This window comes from Lupinus angustifolius, chromosome LG19 (genome assembly GCF_001865875.1).
Source record: "Lupinus angustifolius cultivar Tanjil chromosome LG19, LupAngTanjil_v1.0, whole genome shotgun sequence".
Classification (NCBI taxonomy): domain Eukaryota; kingdom Viridiplantae; phylum Streptophyta; class Magnoliopsida; order Fabales; family Fabaceae; genus Lupinus; species Lupinus angustifolius.
In genome coordinates, this window is record NC_032027.1 from 250,264 (window position 1) to 271,865 (window position 21,602).

Genomic DNA, 21,602 nt, shown 5'->3' on the forward strand with positions numbered 1-21,602 from the left:
GCAACAGTGAATACTAAACATATCAAACATATATACTCAAACTTACTCCACATTCAGAATCACATGCACACACACATATATATATATATATATATATATATATATATAATAGTAAACATATCTTACATAATATAGTAATTATATATATATATATACATATAAGGAGATGAGAAACAAAGAAACATTATGAAAGAAAGGAACATAGGAAGATGTTGAATCATGAAAAAGTGAGAACATGTTTTATGCATTATTACCTTCAAAATTGAAATGTTTTGTGAACTTCAAAAGTAGATTGAAGAGTTAGTGAAACCACACAAGTCAGTTTTACCTTAAAAAACAATATGCAGTTAAGACTCAGAATAGAAAGCAACGAATAGGGTCATCATATTTAGTAACGGACGATATAGTCATTATTTTCATGATAAATATAATATTATTAAATAGATATTTTGATCCTCAGTTTCGTTTTTTTCATTTGAGTTTCTTAACTTTATTCTTGTTATAATGTATTATTTTTGTACCACATTTCTCTTTCTTTGTTAATGTATTTGACCCGAAAGCAAGTTACTATCCAAATTTAAAGTAGATACCCGAGCTGAACCGGAATTGAACCGGTAAATGTTTCCAATGGAAGCAGGAATCGAACCGGTAAGTTGGTTCCGGTTCAGCAACAGACGACTCAGCATGCCGGCTTTTCCGAAATCTGTGGGGATAGCTCCGGTGAGACGGTTATTACTAATATCGAGGTGCTTGAGCGATGCGAGGTTAACAATGGACGCCGGAATGTTGCCGGAGATTGCATTGTCGGCGAGGTTTAAGACAGTTAGCCTCTGCAAGCTCCCTATGTTCACCGGAATTTCTCCGGAGATTTTGTCGAGGATTCGGAGAGAGGAGAGAGAATAAATTCCCGGCGATATTGTTCCGGTCATATAACCTAGGATCTTCCGATCAGCGCCACCAGGTGAGACGGTGTGCAGCTGTGGACGGCGGAGAAGGCGGTTGCGAGAATAAGAAGGAAGACACTGTGTTTGAGTGAATGATTTCAGTGTTACTGTGTTGTGTTATATATATATATATACGTGTTGAATGACCAAAATGTCCATTGCATTTTGATTTTATTACAGTCGGTTAGTTCTGCTACATCATATAATCACTTCATTTTTTGTTGAGAAAAAGTATAATCAATTTTAAGGTATTACACCTCAAAAGTTGTTTATATTACTAATTACATATACTACCTTATTTCATAAAATATTATAGTATTGTTATCTTAAATTGTCCACATATTTATAACATTTATTAATATTTTCATATATAAAACATTAAAATTATGCTCAATCAATATTGCTACTCTAAACGAAACATGATAGAAAATTGGAACAAGTTGAATTAGATTGTGAAGTGGTTAAGATGGTTATAATATGGTTAAGTATATATATTAACCTCCTCTATTCGTAAGACACCTATTTATGGACTAATAGCGATTAACAAATTAATGGTATATGATTTGCCGACATTGTAAAAAATTCTTAAATTCATTTAGTAAGTCTACACAAATTACATTTCATATACAAGGACATTTGGAACAACATCTAAACCAAATATGCCATAAAATATTTTTGCAGTAATCAAAATATAGTTTTTGTGCTCATCAAAATCGATATACAATCAAAACTAAGCATTAATTGAAACATGAAACAAAAAACACCAACTCTTGTAAATTCAGCAATGAGTAATTCCCAAGAATAATTATCTCCACCATTTTATTAACCATAATAGTGTCACACAGAGAAGTAGCAAAAATCTCTTGGTATTAAGGAATCAATTTTGCTCAATTCTACTGCCATTTTTATTTGTTGCAGATACAAGGATTCACGTTAAAATGCAAGTCATTATCCTATAATCCTCAAATATGTAGTTTACCTGAAGATTATTAGTAACTAGCTAGAAGAAGAAAAACAATATTGCACTTAAATAACAATCAATTGTGTTCACTAAGGATGTTTAGTAACCTATAAAACTTAGTGTAGGAAAGCCCAGAAAAAACAAAATTTATGTCTAACTGCTACTTCAACACTCTTCAAAAGCTGAGCAGAGTACCTGCTACGTGATCGATCGAACAATCTCAGAATTTCTGATATCAGATAAATTACCATTGCCAAACTGGGCAGAGCCTAGATGTTCAGAATTTCAAGCACCGACCTTTGGTTTCGATTTTTGTTTCTTACCATCCAAGGATGACAATCCCTTGCCCAATCCAACTGGAGCCTGTTCTTTTACGGGCAATGATTGCCCTTCTTTGGCATCAGTTGGGTCACTCGGAGGAACGTCATTCGCTTCCTTGTTTGCTACTACATCGGCATTCCCATTGTCAACAGAATCTGGAGTCATACCTGAATTTATAATATTCATGAGTTGGGTGAGGGGTGGTAAGGGTTGTGCTGGTACACCATGCGGACGAACCAACAGGCCCTTTGCCGCGGCCTTCTTCCTGACTTCAGCAGCTGCACGTGCAGCCCTTTCATCAATTCCCCTTCCTCGGGGGAGAGATTCACCCATTATTGCAGCATTAAGGGATTTGTTTGCAGATGCACCCGATCCTCCAGACCCCCCAGCAACTGCCGCAGCTTGAAATGCATGTACCAAATCAGGATGTGCCTGCCATTATTTTTCAAATCCCAATTTTCAGTAAAATTACACAACTGGGAAATGACAGAACAGGAAAAAAATCGAGATGGAACAAAACATAGAGATTGTTGACAAGCTCTTAAGTTTTTGAATAATGGAAATGTTGAACATTTTACAGGAAAACAACAAGTCAAGCTATGAGACTACCCAAAAAAGAAAAACTAAGGAAACAGAAAACGTTTGCCCAAATTTCAAGATACCTTTTGATAATATTGCATGCTAAAGGGAAGTTATACTAATTACCTTCAAGATATCAATAGCCTTCTGAGCCGAAGCCGCATCCAGAGCATGGCCCTTTTGCTTTTGAGCATTCACCTGCCAAAACAAGTTGTAAAATGTGAATCACGCACGTAACTAAATACATTTGTGGGTAAGACTGTAAGTACAGTGATCTCATATCGGAAACATGATTCCATCATTCCATGAGGAAAGGGAAAACTGTGTATACCTGTAGCTCACGCATCTTAAATGTGTTCATCCAGTTCTGTGAGTCTTTTGTCCTTGAATCATCTTCACCAAGTTGTTTGACAAGTATATCATATGTTTTCTTCTCATGCTGTCGAACCAAATACCAAAATCAGTCAACCACCTACTGTGACAACTAGAAACCAACTTAGCCACTGTACATACCTGATGAGAGAGCTTGAAAGCACCCATACAATTAAATGCAATAGCAAGTGCATGATAACAAACAGCAGTTTGAATATGTTCCACGCCAAGAAGCCTCTCATTCTTCTTCAGAGCTTCTTGCAAATAACGAAGAGCTGTGTTCATCTTTCCTATATCTTGATACATCATTGCAACATTGATAAAAGTCGCTGCAACATCAGGATGATCTGGCCCTGATGACAAACTCAATAAGAGCAGAGCACGGGACATATGGCGAAGGGCAAGTTCTGTCTGGTTCAGTCCATGGTAGAACAGAGCCATATTGCCATAACTGCAACAACAATATTGCCTATCAGATAATGTTCTAGAGGATACAATTTTGTAGCATATACCCAATGTTTTGAAACCACTCTTGCATTGCTAAGGGGAGAGGTTCAAGTATTGAGGTCTAACCAGGACATATAGTTATATTAAGTTTTTGTGCATACATGATACATATAGTTGTATAAATATAAGACAATATGTATAAAAACTATTATGTATGGTGAGTAAACAAGTAAAATCATAGGCAAAATAATCAAATATTTCTCCAACCCGAACATGAACAAATGACTTCATCACACACAATAAGCCAACGACCTTGTAGAAGTACATAACACTGTCATAAAATGAAAAACAACAAAAAATGTTTAAAATTGGAGTTTTAGAGGGAAAGGAAGAACAGAAAAAGACAAAAGGCCAAAAAGAGAGCTGGTTTTGAACATAAAGTATCAGGTGGACCAATTAAACTATGACCGGTTCAAAACTTATTTTGACACTGTTTTTTAAACTCCCAGTTTTAAAGGAGGATGGATCAGTCTGGTTGCCAAGCTAGTCAGGTCTTCAACTCCAATAAACCCCAACCTCTAATATTCTGCAATTCGGTATCTTAATTTTTACTCTTTTGGCCATTGTAAGTTTGTAACTTTCCAATTTTTGCTTTCGGCATTAATAAATGATACAAAATGGAGGGAGAGAGATGTAGATTACAGAACCCGAAAACATCGTGGCCAGAAGTCAGATAAATAGGACAAGAAATACCTGTGAGCAGTGTCAGGATGATCTAGACCAAGACAACGTTCATTTATAATTAGCTCCTTGTGTTGTTGAATAATAGCCCCAGCCATGTCTCCAGCATGATACAAAACCATGGCAAGATACCTGAAGTTCAATATTTTAATTGAGATTAAATGAGCATGCAAATACTGCAACAAAAATTTGATAAGTTGGATTTAGCAACAAAGGGCACATAGGCATATAAATTTTCAACTTTATGCGACATGCATAGCAACTAAAAAACATATGAAGACTATTTCACATCCATTGTCCTAGGTGGGTCAAGGTCTAAAGGAGCGCATGTGAAATAGTGGATCCTGACTAAACTATGATTGGAGTAGAAGACCTTCAAAGATCATGCCAACATGATTAAGATAGTGACATACCGACAGCAATTAGCAACCTCCCGATGCATGGGACCAGTGACCTGAAGTCCATTTAAAAACAAAAAATTATCATTATTACTATTTTAAATACTATTGTTATAATTAAAATTAATTGGATACAGAGCAACAGAAACCATTTTATGCGCACGAGAAACTCTTCCAATACTGATAAAAATAACAAAGTTCATACCTGTTGTAGAATTGAGAATGCCTCGGAAAATAAAGTGTAAGCTTCACTGAGCATGCCCTATCAGACCCAAAAAAAAACGTCAACGTATTTTGTCAGGAAACCCAGAAAGAAAAAATGCATCAACCTCCACAATTTACAAATTTATCAATGTAATGAGAACATTTAAAAGAATGTCAACCATAATTGATTTAATTCAAAAAGGTGCGGCCACAAGAAAATAGCCCGGTACAAATAGTATCAAAATATTTGGATTTTGGATAACCTTGAAGCTATCACAACTTCACCTAAGAGTAAAATCACAGCTCTAACATAAACAAAGGAATGTTACAGTCTACAGATACTCTTGTAAGGAAAAAACAATCTCCAGATACCCAAGGACACTAAGAGGTTTTAACCTGTGACCTACAGAATGCCAAAAGCCTACACCTCTAAAGCCCAGTCCTAGAGGCCAAAAATGAATTCATCCTATACTCCAAACAACATAAAGCATAAATACCTCAGCCAAATGAAGTTTTCCAGTTTCTATAAGTTCCTTGGCTTCTGAACAGGAAGGTACTGAATGCTTGACCACTGGACAGAGGTCCAAGACATCTGATGTTTGGAATGGCACAGTAGAATTGAGATCATACTTACGAGCTGCAATGATTATACCAACCTGAAAACCAAACATTGTTTAAGAATGCTAAAACTCAAGTTTAACAGCACTAAAATTGATCAGAGCACTATTCAACATCAGAGGTGGTAGTGGAGGTTAATATTGAGGTCCTTTCAACTACTCATGTGTATTACCATAACCTAACAATATATTAAAAAGGGTGGACCAGTGCACGAAGCTCCCACTTAGTAGGATCTGGGGAGGATATTTGTATGCAGCCTTACCTCCGCAAGTGGAGAGGTTGTTTCCAGGATTTGAACCTGTGGCCCCAAGGTCACCATGCAACAACCTTACCATTGTGCGAAGTTCACCATGCAACAAACTTACAAGTTACAATAGATTATCAAAGTATTTTATGACAGCATGTGAAGCATTCCATATTTTCTGACAGCATGTGCAAACATTCATTGCACAATACACGAGCAAGGCCAGAAATATCAAAATGATTGAATTATTATGAATTTAGAAATATCAATACTATTCAATAGATACAAAGAAAGGGTAATGGTAACACTCCATCCTTTTCTGATATGCATCAAGAAATACAAGGTTAAGATGAGAAATGATCTTATACTTACCTTCTGACAGAAATTACGTAAAACAGAAACTTTCTTCACACGTGACCTTGCATCCTCTGGCAACTCAAACTGCAAAAATAAATGTAAAGTTCACTGCAACAGAGTTACAGATAAAACATAGAAAGAAACACAGAACGAGCACAGATTGATGTTTGGAATTCATATATTAGAATGTAATATTATATAGATCCACTAAGCAAACCCCACAAGGACAATGCCATAGGTAGTCACATCTCGTTCAACTAAAAACAGAAAACATAGCAAAACGTACATACTTTCAGATATAACTTACACAGATAGGTCGTGATAACACCTCATATCCATAATTTCACTATCCCAATTAAAATTATACATTCAGGTTAGGCAATAGTTGATACCTCATATTTGATACTGGCGAATTCTTGAATGTCCGACCAAAGAGCTTCAGAACTCATATTCTTATACGAAGGTTGATTCTTTCTTAAATATGCCCTGCCTTTCCACCGTGCTTGCCCTTTAGCATGCTTTCCTAGAGACAAATGTTCTGTATTTTCCTATAAATGTAACAGCTACGATCATAAACTAATTAACTGAAACATTATATCATATAATTTTGACAGGAAAACAAAAAGTTGTCTGTACTGCCAGAGAGAAGGCAATTTTCAGATATTAATTCAAAGGTTCATGGCACAAAAGAATCAGCAAATTATGAAGTAATAACTGCAGTTATCTCAAAAGTCAACCATAGTGGACATGCCTTTTTAGGAGTTCTGGATTGTGTAGTGCTAGCAATTGCTTTTCCACCTGGAGCTTGGCAATTTCCAAATAGGCAGTTCAAGAAATGAGATACTGCCGGTGCAAGATCATGGTCCTCTGTGTCTCTCAATAAGTTCTTCAAATGGTATGCAAGTGAGAGAAAAAAGAGCAAGTGAATATCAAAAGCAAAATCTTAAATACCACTGATGTTATTAGTGCACGTGGATTACACGGAAAGTGATTTTTATAATATAGCTTATCCTCTGTACGATCCAACATCTCAACATTAAACAAAATAGTAAAATATCAGTTCAGAACAGGCCATCTTTGTATAGCAATAAAGCGCTAATAATATATCCTCATCCCAAGAGGCATTCCTATGAGGAACAATTTGATCATTTGAACCAGAATCATCAATTCAAACTCAACAAGTTCAGCTGGATAATCATACTGTTTAAGTTCCAGCATGAATCACAAGATCAAAAAGCATAAATACAGTGGGGGGTAAATGAAATGCAGACGCTGAGGTAATTTTATCACCTTAATAACATGCTTAGCAGATCTGACAACAATTTCATTACTACAAAGATCCCACAGGTGAGGTAGATGTCTAGTCCCAGTAGCCACCTTTGAGAGAAATAAGGGCAAATCAGAGGCAATAAAGGAATTATTAAAAGAGAAGGAAATGATGAGCAAAACACCGAACAAAATGGCACCTAATTCACTTGACTAATGCTCAGAATAAATTAGTACAGCAACATTGACCAAAATACACAGCTCTTACTTTGCCAATATAGCGAACATTAATTCCATGAGCATGGAGTGCTTCTGTTAGAGTCTGGCCATCCATGGGTGAAACTTCAAGCGTGCAAAGGTCTTTTATAAACTTCTGAAGCACAACATTTGTAAGATATAGACCAACTTTTCTAACATTGTCTTCATCGGCCGCTATTTCCTGGTAAATATGATTGAATACAGCAACATTAGAGAATAGGACTAGTTAGTTTATAAGAGACGGTTAGGCCTAGTTAGTTAGCTGCTTAAGATGACAGTTGTAAGCTCAGCCAAGCTCCGCTTATAAATATGTTCATCGCTCATATAATCATTCGAGAATCAATAATAGAAAATACAGTTACAGACTCTCTTATCTCTCTCTATCCTATTCTGGTTTACAAACTTTAAAAACAATATAAGAACATCATGAATGCTAAGAGTGAACCCATGATTTTTTTCACACAGAAAGCATATACATACACACCACAGGGAGATAAACAACAACAACTAAGCCTTAATCCCACTAGGTGGGGTACACGGGAAGATAAATGGGGGAAACTCAGAGATAGATGAAAGATAAAGAGTTAGAGGTAGATGAAGGCAAAATAAGAGGTAAAAAACCTCTGGACTCCCAGCTAGTTTGAATTCAGTGAAGACATTAGGATTAAAAACAATTTCCTCATAGTGATCAGAGGCTTCAGCAGCTGCAGCAGCAAGTTCTTTAACATCATCCACTTTCTCTTTATTTGCCCAATCCTGACGCAATTGAAGCACATAAACAAGTTCAAATCTTCATATAAAAAATTAACCACCAAGAAATTGTCCTTAATTACTAATGTTAAAACTCAAAGATTTAGAGAAGAAAAGAGTGACAGCTAGCAATAGAAAACTGAGTGAGATTTTAGAATGTGCTGCACAAATACAATAATCTAATGAACCTATTTATAGTACTAATTAGGTCAAGTACAAGTATTACTAGTACGAGCCCACTACTAATAACCCTAATATATTGTAAGTTGACTAACCTTATACTAATAACAAGTCACAAAACCATCAACCAAAAAATACAGTCTACAAATCCGTTAAATACCCAGCTCAGTCTCTGTTAACCTCGTTTAACACCCCAAAATCCAGGAAGTGAAAGTGTACGAGCACCATTCAAAAATGTTCAAACAAGCATAAGCAACGAAATGACTCTGTTACTGTATGAAGTTGAAACAAGTAATTTCTTTTAAGAATAGAGCTGGGGAATAATACTAAAAGACATAATCCATAGATAACCTTACATACACATAACTTTTCATGTGAAACCTCTTTCGTGATTGTCCTTAAAAATGCTGGAAAGGGTGAAGAAAGAACTTGTTTCAGAAAAACACAATAAAAGCATATGATACACTGTTATAGCACTTACTACCATGCCAGTTTCAGTGGCATTTTGAGAATCAGTAGCCACGTTGTCTACCCCTTGAGATTTTGATGTCTCCGCTGCTTGGGCCTATTTACATAAAGATCCATCGGTGTGAAACTTAATATACAAAGCAAACCCTGAATATTGCTAACATTGGAGTACTTTAGTTACCTGGCAAAAGGCAGCAATTAACTCTGGTCTCAAGATACAAAACTGTGAACCGAGTCCAGTATAGTTTACATCCCGGGGAGTTACTCTCAACAAATCAAGTAGATAATGCCTGATTTGGTAACAAAATATGAGCATCTTTCCATAGTTGTACCACAGTAAGCATAAGATTATACGAACATAAAGTTGTGATAAACTAAACTTGAACATTGTAACATACAACAAATGCTTGACTAACTTCCAATCTGTTAGTGTTCAATAACCTTATTCAAAAATAAATAACATAAAAAATAGACAAAGTGGAGTTAACAAAGATGCTAATACATCAAGCAAAATAAAAAATTTGGTGTAGTTGGAATAATATGCCTATTGTATGCCCCACTTGCTAATCCGCAGAGACGAGATCATCAACAACACAAACAGACTGTATAAAAATAACAAACTGACATAAGAATAATTACCGATCATCACCACCAACGATTCCCTTGCTTTCCACTGGCGCAGCTAATTTGAAGACATTTCCAGATCCATCAATTACTGAGTGTTCCTTCAAATGAAGGCGTTTGGCAGCCTCTGACACCTAACATAAAAAGATACCAAATAAGGAAAAAATTATCTGATAGAAAAAACAGGCTTTTATAGTAGCAATTTACAGATACTGCATTATAAAACATACTTAGTTTCCACTAACCAAAAAGTTCTTTATCATTTAATGACACCCAAAATAAGTTTGATGGTCACCCATACTGTTTACGTAATAATACTTCAATCTGAAACTTAACCTTACCTTAGAATGAAAATCTTCATTCCAGCAAATTTTCTTTCCATTGTCAACAGAGCCATACAAGAGAGAGTCTGACTTGTCCCCTTGAAGAATGCCTGGTAAGACACTCTGCAGCACAATATATGATTTGGATTGAAATCAAAATATCAATGTAACTTGCGAATGCAAATGCATGGGGTTTCAAATTATAAGCAATGAAGCAAATTTGAAGTATAAAATCCATCATGTATCTGCAGTGCACCAGTGAAACAATTTAACAAGTGCCCTTATGAATTGGTCAAGGAAACAACCAGAAATTATTAAAAAATAAAGCATTTACTTCTTTAAGTAATTAGAAGCATTGAAAGAGGACTTCAAATGCTCCCTACCAGGACCCTTAAGGGCATGCATTAGCAAAACTTATTTATTCCCCCATTCCCTTTCATTTGTCACCTTGTAAAACTAATTTTGTTTCTAGTCTCTTTAGGAATAAGTTTTTGAGCTTCATTACACACCTGGGCAACTACCCTCTGACCCCTGTAGTCAATTATAGCCAGAGCAAGGTTATAAAGTCCTGGGACATTGGCTTCCTGGTAAGCCTTGGTGCCTTTCAAATCATTGTTTGCAGAAGCGTATGTGGCTTGCTCATTCTCAGCCAGCTCAGTTTCAGGCGAAACATCTTGAGCGACTTCTGCAGATTTAATAAGATTTTCTGAACTAGGACCATCATCTTTCCCCCCATTGGGAACCAGACTGTCATCATCAAGTGAAATAGAAGCAGCTTTAGCAGAAGAATTATGCCGAGTGCTTGTGCCCCCTGCTTTTGGATTAGCATCAGTACGTTTCTTTGACAGCTTCTCAAGGTCAGAATCAACAGCAAAACTAAAGAATATATTGTTGTGCACATACCTATTAACAAAATTACACTCATGAGCTAAACATTACAATATAAAGGTAAGCTCGTGTGGGGAAAGGGAAATATCACAGATAATAACAGAGCATATGAACTATGACAACAAAAGATTGTAGCTTTATAAACAAAAGAAAAATAGTATAAGATACACCATACTATATTCTGCCAAAGCAATTTAGCAATACTTGAGACATCCATGTCATGAACAGTTTCTTCACAATGCAAATTTATGGGCCAAGAACAATATACTTAGATCCACCCTCCCACCCCGAAGCATGAAAAATGTAACATGCAACTTCAACTAGAGCATACTTAACATTATTTTAAAATATTAAAATATCAGGGTGCAGCAAGTAAATTATTTAGAATTTGGAGAATACATTTAACAAATTGGTTAGTTATAAAACAGTTAAGGGCCCACTAACATGTGAAAGCATTCTGGGTCAGTTGGATTTATTGGAGGAATGCAGCCACTGATCACTCCAACAGCACCATTAATGGCTGCGTCAACAAAGTCTGATGTCACTTTATAAAGTGCCCTATCCCGTAAAATCCTGCAGTGATGGACAAATCACCCAAAAAGCAGAGACAATAAATGATATCAAATCACTACCAACATATAAACTCTAGAACAGGCACATTTCCAAAGACATTCAAATTATGGATGAGAGAAAACGAAGTAACAATATAAGAACATCATGAATGCTAAGAGTGAACCCATGATTTTTTTCACACAGAAAGCATATACATACACACCACAGGGAGATAAACAACAACAACTAAGCCTTAATCCCACTAGGTGGGGTACACGGGAAGATAAATGGGGGAAACTCAGAGATAGATGAAAGATAAAGAGTTAGAGGTAGATGAAGGCAAAATAAGAGGTAAAAAACCTCTGGACTCCCAGCTAGTTTGAATTCAGTGAAGACATTAGGATTAAAAACAATTTCCTCATAGTGATCAGAGGCTTCAGCAGCTGCAGCAGCAAGTTCTTTAACATCATCCACTTTCTCTTTATTTGCCCAATCCTGACGCAATTGAAGCACATAAACAAGTTCAAATCTTCATATAAAAAATTAACCACCAAGAAATTGTCCTTAATTACTAATGTTAAAACTCAAAGATTTAGAGAAGAAAAGAGTGACAGCTAGCAATAGAAAACTGAGTGAGATTTTAGAATGTGCTGCACAAATACAATAATCTAATGAACCTATTTATAGTACTAATTAGGTCAAGTACAAGTATTACTAGTACGAGCCCACTACTAATAACCCTAATATATTGTAAGTTGACTAACCTTATACTAATAACAAGTCACAAAACCATCAACCAAAAAATACAGTCTACAAATCCGTTAAATACCCAGCTCAGTCTCTGTTAACCTCGTTTAACACCCCAAAATCCAGGAAGTGAAAGTGTACGAGCACCATTCAAAAATGTTCAAACAAGCATAAGCAACGAAATGACTCTGTTACTGTATGAAGTTGAAACAAGTAATTTCTTTTAAGAATAGAGCTGGGGAATAATACTAAAAGACATAATCCATAGATAACCTTACATACACATAACTTTTCATGTGAAACCTCTTTCGTGATTGTCCTTAAAAATGCTGGAAAGGGTGAAGAAAGAACTTGTTTCAGAAAAACACAATAAAAGCATATGATACACTGTTATAGCACTTACTACCATGCCAGTTTCAGTGGCATTTTGAGAATCAGTAGCCACGTTGTCTACCCCTTGAGATTTTGATGTCTCCGCTGCTTGGGCCTATTTACATAAAGATCCATCGGTGTGAAACTTAATATACAAAGCAAACCCTGAATATTGCTAACATTGGAGTACTTTAGTTACCTGGCAAAAGGCAGCAATTAACTCTGGTCTCAAGATACAAAACTGTGAACCGAGTCCAGTATAGTTTACATCCCGGGGAGTTACTCTCAACAAATCAAGTAGATAATGCCTGATTTGGTAACAAAATATGAGCATCTTTCCATAGTTGTACCACAGTAAGCATAAGATTATACGAACATAAAGTTGTGATAAACTAAACTTGAACATTGTAACATACAACAAATGCTTGACTAACTTCCAATCTGTTAGTGTTCAATAACCTTATTCAAAAATAAATAACATAAAAAATAGACAAAGTGGAGTTAACAAAGATGCTAATACATCAAGCAAAATAAAAAATTTGGTGTAGTTGGAATAATATGCCTATTGTATGCCCCACTTGCTAATCCGCAGAGACGAGATCATCAACAACACAAACAGACTGTATAAAAATAACAAACTGACATAAGAATAATTACCGATCATCACCACCAACGATTCCCTTGCTTTCCACTGGCGCAGCTAATTTGAAGACATTTCCAGATCCATCAATTACTGAGTGTTCCTTCAAATGAAGGCGTTTGGCAGCCTCTGACACCTAACATAAAAAGATACCAAATAAGGAAAAAATTATCTGATAGAAAAAACAGGCTTTTATAGTAGCAATTTACAGATACTGCATTATAAAACATACTTAGTTTCCACTAACCAAAAAGTTCTTTATCATTTAATGACACCCAAAATAAGTTTGATGGTCACCCATACTGTTTACGTAATAATACTTCAATCTGAAACTTAACCTTACCTTAGAATGAAAATCTTCATTCCAGCAAATTTTCTTTCCATTGTCAACAGAGCCATACAAGAGAGAGTCTGACTTGTCCCCTTGAAGAATGCCTGGTAAGACACTCTGCAGCACAATATATGATTTGGATTGAAATCAAAATATCAATGTAACTTGCGAATGCAAATGCATGGGGTTTCAAATTATAAGCAATGAAGCAAATTTGAAGTATAAAATCCATCATGTATCTGCAGTGCACCAGTGAAACAATTTAACAAGTGCCCTTATGAATTGGTCAAGGAAACAACCAGAAATTATTAAAAAATAAAGCATTTACTTCTTTAAGTAATTAGAAGCATTGAAAGAGGACTTCAAATGCTCCCTACCAGGACCCTTAAGGGCATGCATTAGCAAAACTTATTTATTCCCCCATTCCCTTTCATTTGTCACCTTGTAAAACTAATTTTGTTTCTAGTCTCTTTAGGAATAAGTTTTTGAGCTTCATTACACACCTGGGCAACTACCCTCTGACCCCTGTAGTCAATTATAGCCAGAGCAAGGTTATAAAGTCCTGGGACATTGGCTTCCTGGTAAGCCTTGGTGCCTTTCAAATCATTGTTTGCAGAAGCGTATGTGGCTTGCTCATTCTCAGCCAGCTCAGTTTCAGGCGAAACATCTTGAGCGACTTCTGCAGATTTAATAAGATTTTCTGAACTAGGACCATCATCTTTCCCCCCATTGGGAACCAGACTGTCATCATCAAGTGAAATAGAAGCAGCTTTAGCAGAAGAATTATGCCGAGTGCTTGTGCCCCCTGCTTTTGGATTAGCATCAGTACGTTTCTTTGACAGCTTCTCAAGGTCAGAATCAACAGCAAAACTAAAGAATATATTGTTGTGCACATACCTATTAACAAAATTACACTCATGAGCTAAACATTACAATATAAAGGTAAGCTCGTGTGGGGAAAGGGAAATATCACAGATAATAACAGAGCATATGAACTATGACAACAAAAGATTGTAGCTTTATAAACAAAAGAAAAATAGTATAAGATACACCATACTATATTCTGCCAAAGCAATTTAGCAATACTTGAGACATCCATGTCATGAACAGTTTCTTCACAATGCAAATTTATGGGCCAAGAACAATATACTTAGATCCACCCTCCCACCCCGAAGCATGAAAAATGTAACATGCAACTTCAACTAGAGCATACTTAACATTATTTTAAAATATTAAAATATCAGGGTGCAGCAAGTAAATTATTTAGAATTTGGAGAATACATTTAACAAATTGGTTAGTTATAAAACAGTTAAGGGCCCACTAACATGTGAAAGCATTCTGGGTCAGTTGGATTTATTGGAGGAATGCAGCCACTGATCACTCCAACAGCACCATTAATGGCTGCGTCAACAAAGTCTGATGTCACTTTATAAAGTGCCCTATCCCGTAAAATCCTGCAGTGATGGACAAATCACCCAAAAAGCAGAGACAATAAATGATATCAAATCACTACCAACATATAAACTCTAGAACAGGCACATTTCCAAAGACATTCAAATTATGGATGAGAGAAAACGAAGTTACCTCTCTTGTGGACTTGTATGAGGAAATTCTCGACAAGATTGCAACTCCTCATTCCAGTCTCTTTGCATGCCAATTGGCTCACTGCCATATAGAAGTGTCAAGGCATTCTCAGCTCTGGATGCATCACATCTGTGGTCTGCCAACAAAGAAAACCCCATTTACAAAAAACATAATCCAGCCAGAGGTTGTCATTGACAACTAATTCAAACTCTCGTAGTACTACAAGAATAGTGCCAATTGGTTCCATTGCTTAACAAACAAAATTGAAAGATAATTCAGAAATGCATATTAGCGTTAAAAATGTATCCCCTTGTGAAGCTGACTTCCAAATCATATAAGGAGATACAAGTAGCATTAATTAACATCATACTAATACAAAGGAACCTGAGTTACTCAATCATCCTCCATCAACATTGAATTAAGTTTTGAATCCATCATCCATAATAGTTACAGTGTAGGAGAACCCTTTGCAAGAGCTACCAAGATAAGATAAAAGCTTCAAAACTTAATTTCATCTGTTATTCTGTTTAACAACTGAAATGTTGCCAACATATATACCATTAACAACCATTTATCATGTTATGAAACCACATAAGAGGTTGTGTCAGACCACCTCTCACTAAAATAAATATATAAAAACTACTTTTTCACAAAATGTGAGTGAGCCACTGAGCCAAGATTTAAAATTAAAAAATAAAAGCTACCAACACCAATTAGCTTTACAAGATTATCATGAGCATGTCATTTGTCTTCATATTACTATTACAAACTAGTAATTACTAATTATTACTATTATAACGACAAAAATATTTTTAAAATTTGTTCCATCAGAAAATAACGGGTAGTAGCATTGCATGTCACAATCGACAAGAAGCTTGCTCACTTCTAATAAAATAAATGATAACAAGAATGTGTGAAAACCAACTAGACCAAATTTTAGATGTGCCAAAAATGAAAATTAACTCTCACGGATAACAAATAGGGTAAATATATCAGTATCACCTACCACGAAAGAAATTACTATAAACCAAATCCAGGAGCAGATAGTACTACGACATAAAGAATTGAGAAGATAGTAATACTAATGGAGCAAAATGCCAGTGGTTGGACTCACCAGGAATGGGGTGTAGCCCAAGCCATGAATTAGGCGGCAACAAAGACTGCACATTTTCAAAAGGATGGGCAGCAGCTCTACTTTCATATATTTCACGGAAAGCTTCAAGATTGGGCAAAAGGAAATAAGTTTTGGTTGTCAAAAAACTTTGTGAAAATGAAGTCTTATTAAAGAATGAGTACTTCAGTACACATTACTACCTTTTTTAAACTTGGGGCTAATCTTCTGTAAGAGAACAACAAGAGTTGATGCTTCAAAAGTAGCTTTACTTGGCACTGGGTCAAGAACGTTAGCCGAGCTTGAGTTGACATAAAACACTTTTGTACTTCCCGTAATGCAAAATTTATTGCCCTCAAGTGTTACCACATCCAAATAAATCAAATCTCCAACAAGCCTACACACCACAGAACAACCTTGTTAAATGCATATAAACTATAAAACACTGCGAATGATGTTAACTGAAGAGGATGTTTCTTGAATTACCTTCTATAGCTAGGAGGAGGATTGAAGGATGAAAACACTATGCTCTCTACACATTTAATATCCTTCAATGGGGATGATAACAAATTACTCAATGAACCAGAGACATCCTCCATATACCCAAGTCCATCAAGCTCGGGAACCTCAGGTTTCAAAGTATCTGACATTTCAGGAAATGCAGAAGCAGACTAGTAACTAGATATACAAAAACAACAGAATAATATAGCAAACTCTAATGAAGGGAAAGAGAGATGTGCCGAACATTTCAGGAAATTCAGATCAGGTAGGCCAGTAAATAGAAGCTCAAAAAATCATATTATTATACCACATTCTGATAAAGGGAAAGAGAACTATCCATACCTCCTGAGTTTGCAGCTTTATCTTGCGTTGTCTCATTTTGCAGGGCAAGTGATGTAGATAGTGAAGCGTGGAGGTTAGAAAGGGAAAGCAACTCTCTTGTACGGAGAACATGTGCCCTTATAGACCTATCATCATACAATGCTGCAAAGACAATTTTTCACATTATAATCAACTAACATCTAAATATCTTAGCGCTACCTGGGCAAAAGTTCAGTAAGATACCAGGAACCATTTCCAAGGAGCAACCACCAGTAGTAATATCAGCTACCTCCGAAATCTCATTATAATCTTCCAGGTGATGAGTGGATCCATCCTTTGTGTGCAACAATAAGCCATAGCATGTAACAAAGCATGTCTCTGAAGCATCAAGAAGGAACTGTCTTATATCCATAACAGAGTCTCCTGGATTCAACTGTGAATCAATCAAACAACTTAGAAGATGCCTTCTATGATATATTAACAAAAATAATATGGGAAGATGCAAACTTGATATGACAAAGAGATCAGATGTTCTAAATGCAGGAAAAACAACATGAATGCATTTAAATAATTAGTTCTCTAACAAAATAATCTAGGAACCTCTAGATTCCCTAATTGCTCTGTGCGTAATAGTAACAAAACAACCACTTGCTTCATGATGAAGTTATCTCACCTGAAGCTCAAGCTTCTCCCCTGTGTATGTTTTGACAGGAACAGCGTAAAGATGAAGATCTCCTGCACAATCAAGTTGAGTGAGGATATTAGTTATCAAGTTGACAGAAACGACTTAGAGTGACCCACGAACAAGAACAGGGATATAAGAAGAGAAACAGAAGACTAGCAAACAGACAGGTTAGTGAAAGCAGCTAATTTGTGCGCACAGTTAGTAAGTGTGTGTTTTAGTCAAGTTAAAATAAACAGTCGCATTAATCACTTTTATCCAGTTACATAACCCACTATTGCAGTGCTCCAAACAACAACAATGAAGTGATCCAATGCAGACATGCAGGAGTGGCTCTTGACCACTTTGCTCTGGCTATAACACTGTCAACAACCATGAACTGAAGTTGGTAAGAAAGCATTTTTAAAAAGGGTGATCCAATGCACGAGGCGCCTACCTAGTGAGGTCTGGGTATGGTATATATATATATACAGTATTACCCTCGCAGGCAGAGGTGTTATTTACATGATTTGAACTTGTGACCTCATGGTCACTAAGTTACTGATGTACCAATGCTCACCTTACTAATACAATATAAAATTATATAGTTATTAGTTTTATTTCTTTTTGCAATTAAAAACCAACCAAATTTACAAAAACAACTCAGAAGGTGTTTGAAATTGCTGTAGATTATAAATTTCTTCATGATCTGAAGGTCATATATGTTCAAATCCTGAAAATAGTCTCTCACTCCAGTCACTTGCAATGGTGAAGTTGTGTACATCTAACCCACCAGGTGAGAGCCTCGTATGTTGGGCTGTCCTTCTCAACCCAGCAGGTATTTGAAATTGCCGATATTAAAAATTTAAAAATGCTCATTTTGGCAAGAAAGGGTTTTTACTTCCAAATTTGGAATTAAGATTTTTATACATGGGAGCATTATATGCTGGTGAAGTTGTAGTTGTTAAGGTAATAGCAGAAACTTACTTTCTGCAATTGATTTAAAAAACAGTATGGAAATAATCCAATTGGAAAAAATTTAGAGTGCAAATGATGGAAAGATAAGTTAGGTAACTTCCACAAAATTTCTTAGGAGCGTTGAGTGATTACTCATTAATTCGTAAATTCAGTTTCACTAAATGCCAAAGCAGCTTTTGCTGTTAAAAGCAACAGACACCCAAACAATCACAAAGTGGAGTACATCTGCTTAGGGCATCAGGAAGCAATTTTAGGAGTTTCCAACAAACACAGATACACTTAAAGGAGGATTATATTGTCTTCAAGTAAGACAGAATTTAAAGCATTAAACAGATACAAAGAGTGTACCAACAAACAGATGAAAAAACGTCAAGCTGTATATCTGTTACTCATTACTATCAAGTGCATTTAAAGGAGACCAAAAGGGGTGTCTAAGGTGATAACATGTGGCACAACAAGACAAGGAAAATCTTTGGCTCTGTATTGATAATAGTAAAATAATAACTCTAGTGTTCCAGCCTTCTAACTTACCGTTATGCTAGGGGGCAGATAAAATATCCAAAATGTTACGAGAAAAACTATTTGTTGGTCCTTCGGTGTCACTTGTCAGCCAGCAACTTCAGGTTTTGTAAACTGATCATCGTAATTTTAATTTTTTCCTGTGAATGTTACATACTTAATTTCTTAAATTTTACGTGTCCCTTATGCTCAAGTAGTTAATTTATATTGAAATCCAATGCAAATAGTTAAATATTATACTGTTTTCATTTTGCAAATGTTAACAACTTCGTGTGTACTTTTTGGCACCTTTCACCTTAGACTACCCATTCTACATATGCCACTGCAAATATATCAGTAGCTTTTTGTGGGAAACAAATCAAAAGGACTTCACTAATGAAGCTTACCCTGATTTGGTTGGGTCTCCTCTTTTCCTGCTTCATCCTCCTTCACCTCAGGAACGGCACTACTGGATTCACCAGCAGCTGGAACTTCAACAGCATCAGCTTTTGAAGATTCTAAAGCATCTTCCACATTATCCTTTGCAGGAACATCAGATGGGACCAACGGTTCCGAATGATTGGAAACTGTGGAGGCATTACGGCTATTAGACCCTTTTCTGTTCCTTCCCTTGTTCGATTTTCCAGCCATTTTCACCTTCCAAAATCCAAACAAGGATGTTAGTACACCAAGAACCAGTAATATAAAACATACATAACATATAAACAATCACATAGTATCTATCAAAATCAGCATTTTCCCTACTCAATATATAAAACCAAACTCATGGAAACTATCTCTTATAGAGAGACTCAAACACACACACAAAAACTCAATAACAAAGGCACTTAGGAAGAAGAAACACAGTGATACGTGCAAGCAATGGATAAAACTCAAAATTTAAGACATAATTGAAATGTATAAAGTAGCAGTGATAATACCCACAAACCCACATGTCAAAACCATGAGGTATAATAAAAAGTTTCAACATTTCCACATTCTGAATATTCCATTTACTCCAAAAAACACAATAAAAATGAGATTTTGAGAGAAGGTATGTTACCAGAATTTGAACTAATTGCGGATGAAAAATGGGTTAGTGAGTAAGAAGAGTAAAAGGGTATCAGAATAAGAAAAGGGTCATAGAAGATAATTGTGGGAAGAAGAAAGAGGCTGAGATGACGGCCACAGTGAGAAACAGCATAGTAGTAGTAATAGAGTTTCATCATTTCCAAGCTATGGGCTTGGGCTTTTTCAGAACTAAAAGATGGTGGATTTCATTATGAGTATAAAATCGATAATTCGGTGTAAAGATTTATACACATGCATCTCATCATCTACCGTTAATTTGAAATACTTTTTTTTTTGTTGAAGAAAAGTCAACAACAATTAAATATCAATAATAGATGATGTAATAATAAACTATAAAATTCATAGACCGTTAGGATATGCATTTTTTTTTTCTCTATGATTGTTTTGTTGTAATAGAAAATGGTGTGTGTTTGTATTATTTGTAACACATTTTGCTAACATTAGTCATTTTTTTGTGGAGCATGTTAACATTTGAACCAAAATTACTAGATAAATATATTCTTCCCATTTTTATTGAAATGTGTTTTAATAATTTAAGTTGTTTCTCATTTAGCTCACCTATAAACCCTTTCAATCTAATTTCATTCTTCCTTAATACAATCAACAACATCTTTTTCTCCTCCCACTTGCAAAAGTATAGCCACCAAAGACCACTATCTTCTCTACAATTTTGTTGTTGTTACCCATCATAGCAACTTTAACAATAAGATCAAGTGATTGAGAAAATTCAATAACGTTAGGATCGAGATTCTGATCCATTACATTATCACGATATCAAATCGAATTATCAAACTGGAGTCATTGACATTTACCTTCCAGTTTGAGGGAGGCTATTGAAGAACAAAACTACCACATTTTACATATTTAATATATGTGTTTTATTAGTTTGTTAATTAGTTTGTTTAGGTAAGTTTGTTATCTATTCATGTACTATAAATAAGGTCTTATGCCTTGATCTAATGAGAAATATTAGAAATTTCATTTTACGCTTTTGGAACATTTTTCTAATAAGATAAGTAGTAATATGATTATGAGTTCATCAATTATGATTGGTATTATCACATAAGCTTTTGGATAGACATACTTGTGAAAAGTCTTCAAATATTGCACTTATGGTATTCTTCATGTGTGGTGTGAGTCATGTAAGATAATCTTGATAAGCCTATAAGACATGGAGACACATTTGTTATCTCACAACTTCGTGTCACTTTATGTGTTACGAGATATGATTGTTCAAAAGTTTTTTAATAATTTTAATTTAAATAATATT

The 21,602-nt window shown here is 35.5% G+C and overlaps 2 protein-coding genes across 4 annotated transcripts; both read right to left on the bottom strand.

Moving 5' to 3' along the window:
* Positions 540-2,156, bottom strand: LOC109333872 (DNA-damage-repair/toleration protein DRT100-like). Its single transcript, XM_019569454.1, has 3 exons — positions 2,064-2,156; positions 1,924-1,944; positions 540-1,022 (listed from the first exon to the last, which is right to left on the bottom strand). Exons 1-3 carry the CDS (start codon positions 2,154-2,156, stop codon positions 540-542), a joined length of 597 nt encoding a protein of 198 aa, XP_019424999.1.
* On the bottom strand, positions 1,755-20,426 carry LOC109334191 (clustered mitochondria protein-like). Of its 3 annotated transcripts, none has more exons than XM_019569814.1 (30): positions 20,304-20,426; positions 19,648-19,897; positions 17,777-17,838; positions 17,347-17,536; positions 17,125-17,265; positions 16,768-16,924; positions 16,485-16,678; positions 16,285-16,386; positions 15,171-15,306; positions 14,912-15,040; positions 14,089-14,482; positions 13,598-13,702; positions 13,272-13,390; positions 12,814-12,922; positions 12,631-12,729; positions 12,546-12,551; positions 11,856-11,990; positions 7,725-7,891; positions 7,477-7,567; positions 6,938-7,072; positions 6,579-6,734; positions 6,202-6,270; positions 5,465-5,623; positions 4,969-5,025; positions 4,779-4,819; positions 4,378-4,497; positions 3,319-3,628; positions 3,137-3,244; positions 2,932-3,003; positions 1,755-2,658 (listed from the first exon to the last, which is right to left on the bottom strand). In XM_019569814.1, the coding sequence occupies exons 2-30, from the start codon at positions 19,889-19,891 to the stop codon at positions 2,191-2,193; spliced, it is 4,275 nt and encodes a 1,424-aa protein (XP_019425359.1). In that variant the 5' UTR covers positions 19,892-19,897; positions 20,304-20,426; the 3' UTR covers positions 1,755-2,190. The 3 variants fall into 3 exon arrangements, with proteins under 3 accessions (XP_019425359.1, XP_019425361.1, XP_019425362.1); XM_019569816.1 differs by having other exon boundaries at positions 7,477-7,563; positions 7,721-7,891; XM_019569817.1 differs by lacking the exon at positions 12,546-12,551 and having other exon boundaries at positions 12,646-12,729.

What these genes read in the sequence shown, in the direction of transcription:
- LOC109333872 (XM_019569454.1), bottom strand. Translation starts at nt 2,156, where the DNA reads ATGGTAATTTATCTGATATCAGAAATTCTGAGATTGTTCGATCGATCA. An exon ending in TGAAGAGTGTTGAAGTAGCA is followed by an intron (nt 1,945 to 2,063) that starts GTTAGACATAAA and finishes TTCTTCTTCTAG; the next exon opens with CTAGTTACTAATAATCTTCA. An exon ending in TAGTTACTAATAATCTTCAG is followed by an intron (nt 1,023 to 1,923) that starts GTAAACTACATA and finishes ACTCAAACACAG; the next exon opens with TGTCTTCCTTCTTATTCTCG.
- LOC109334191 (XM_019569814.1), bottom strand. Translation starts at nt 19,891, where the DNA reads ATGGCTGGAAAATCGAACAAGGGAAGGAACAGAAAAGGGTCTAATAGC. An exon ending in ATTAATGTTCGCTATATTGG is followed by an intron (nt 7,568 to 7,724) that starts CAAAGTAAGAGC and finishes CTTATTTCTCTC; the next exon opens with AAAGGTGGCTACTGGGACTA. An exon ending in GAGGTTGCTAATTGCTGTCG is followed by an intron (nt 4,498 to 4,778) that starts GTATGTCACTAT and finishes ATTGAACTTCAG; the next exon opens with GTATCTTGCCATGGTTTTGT.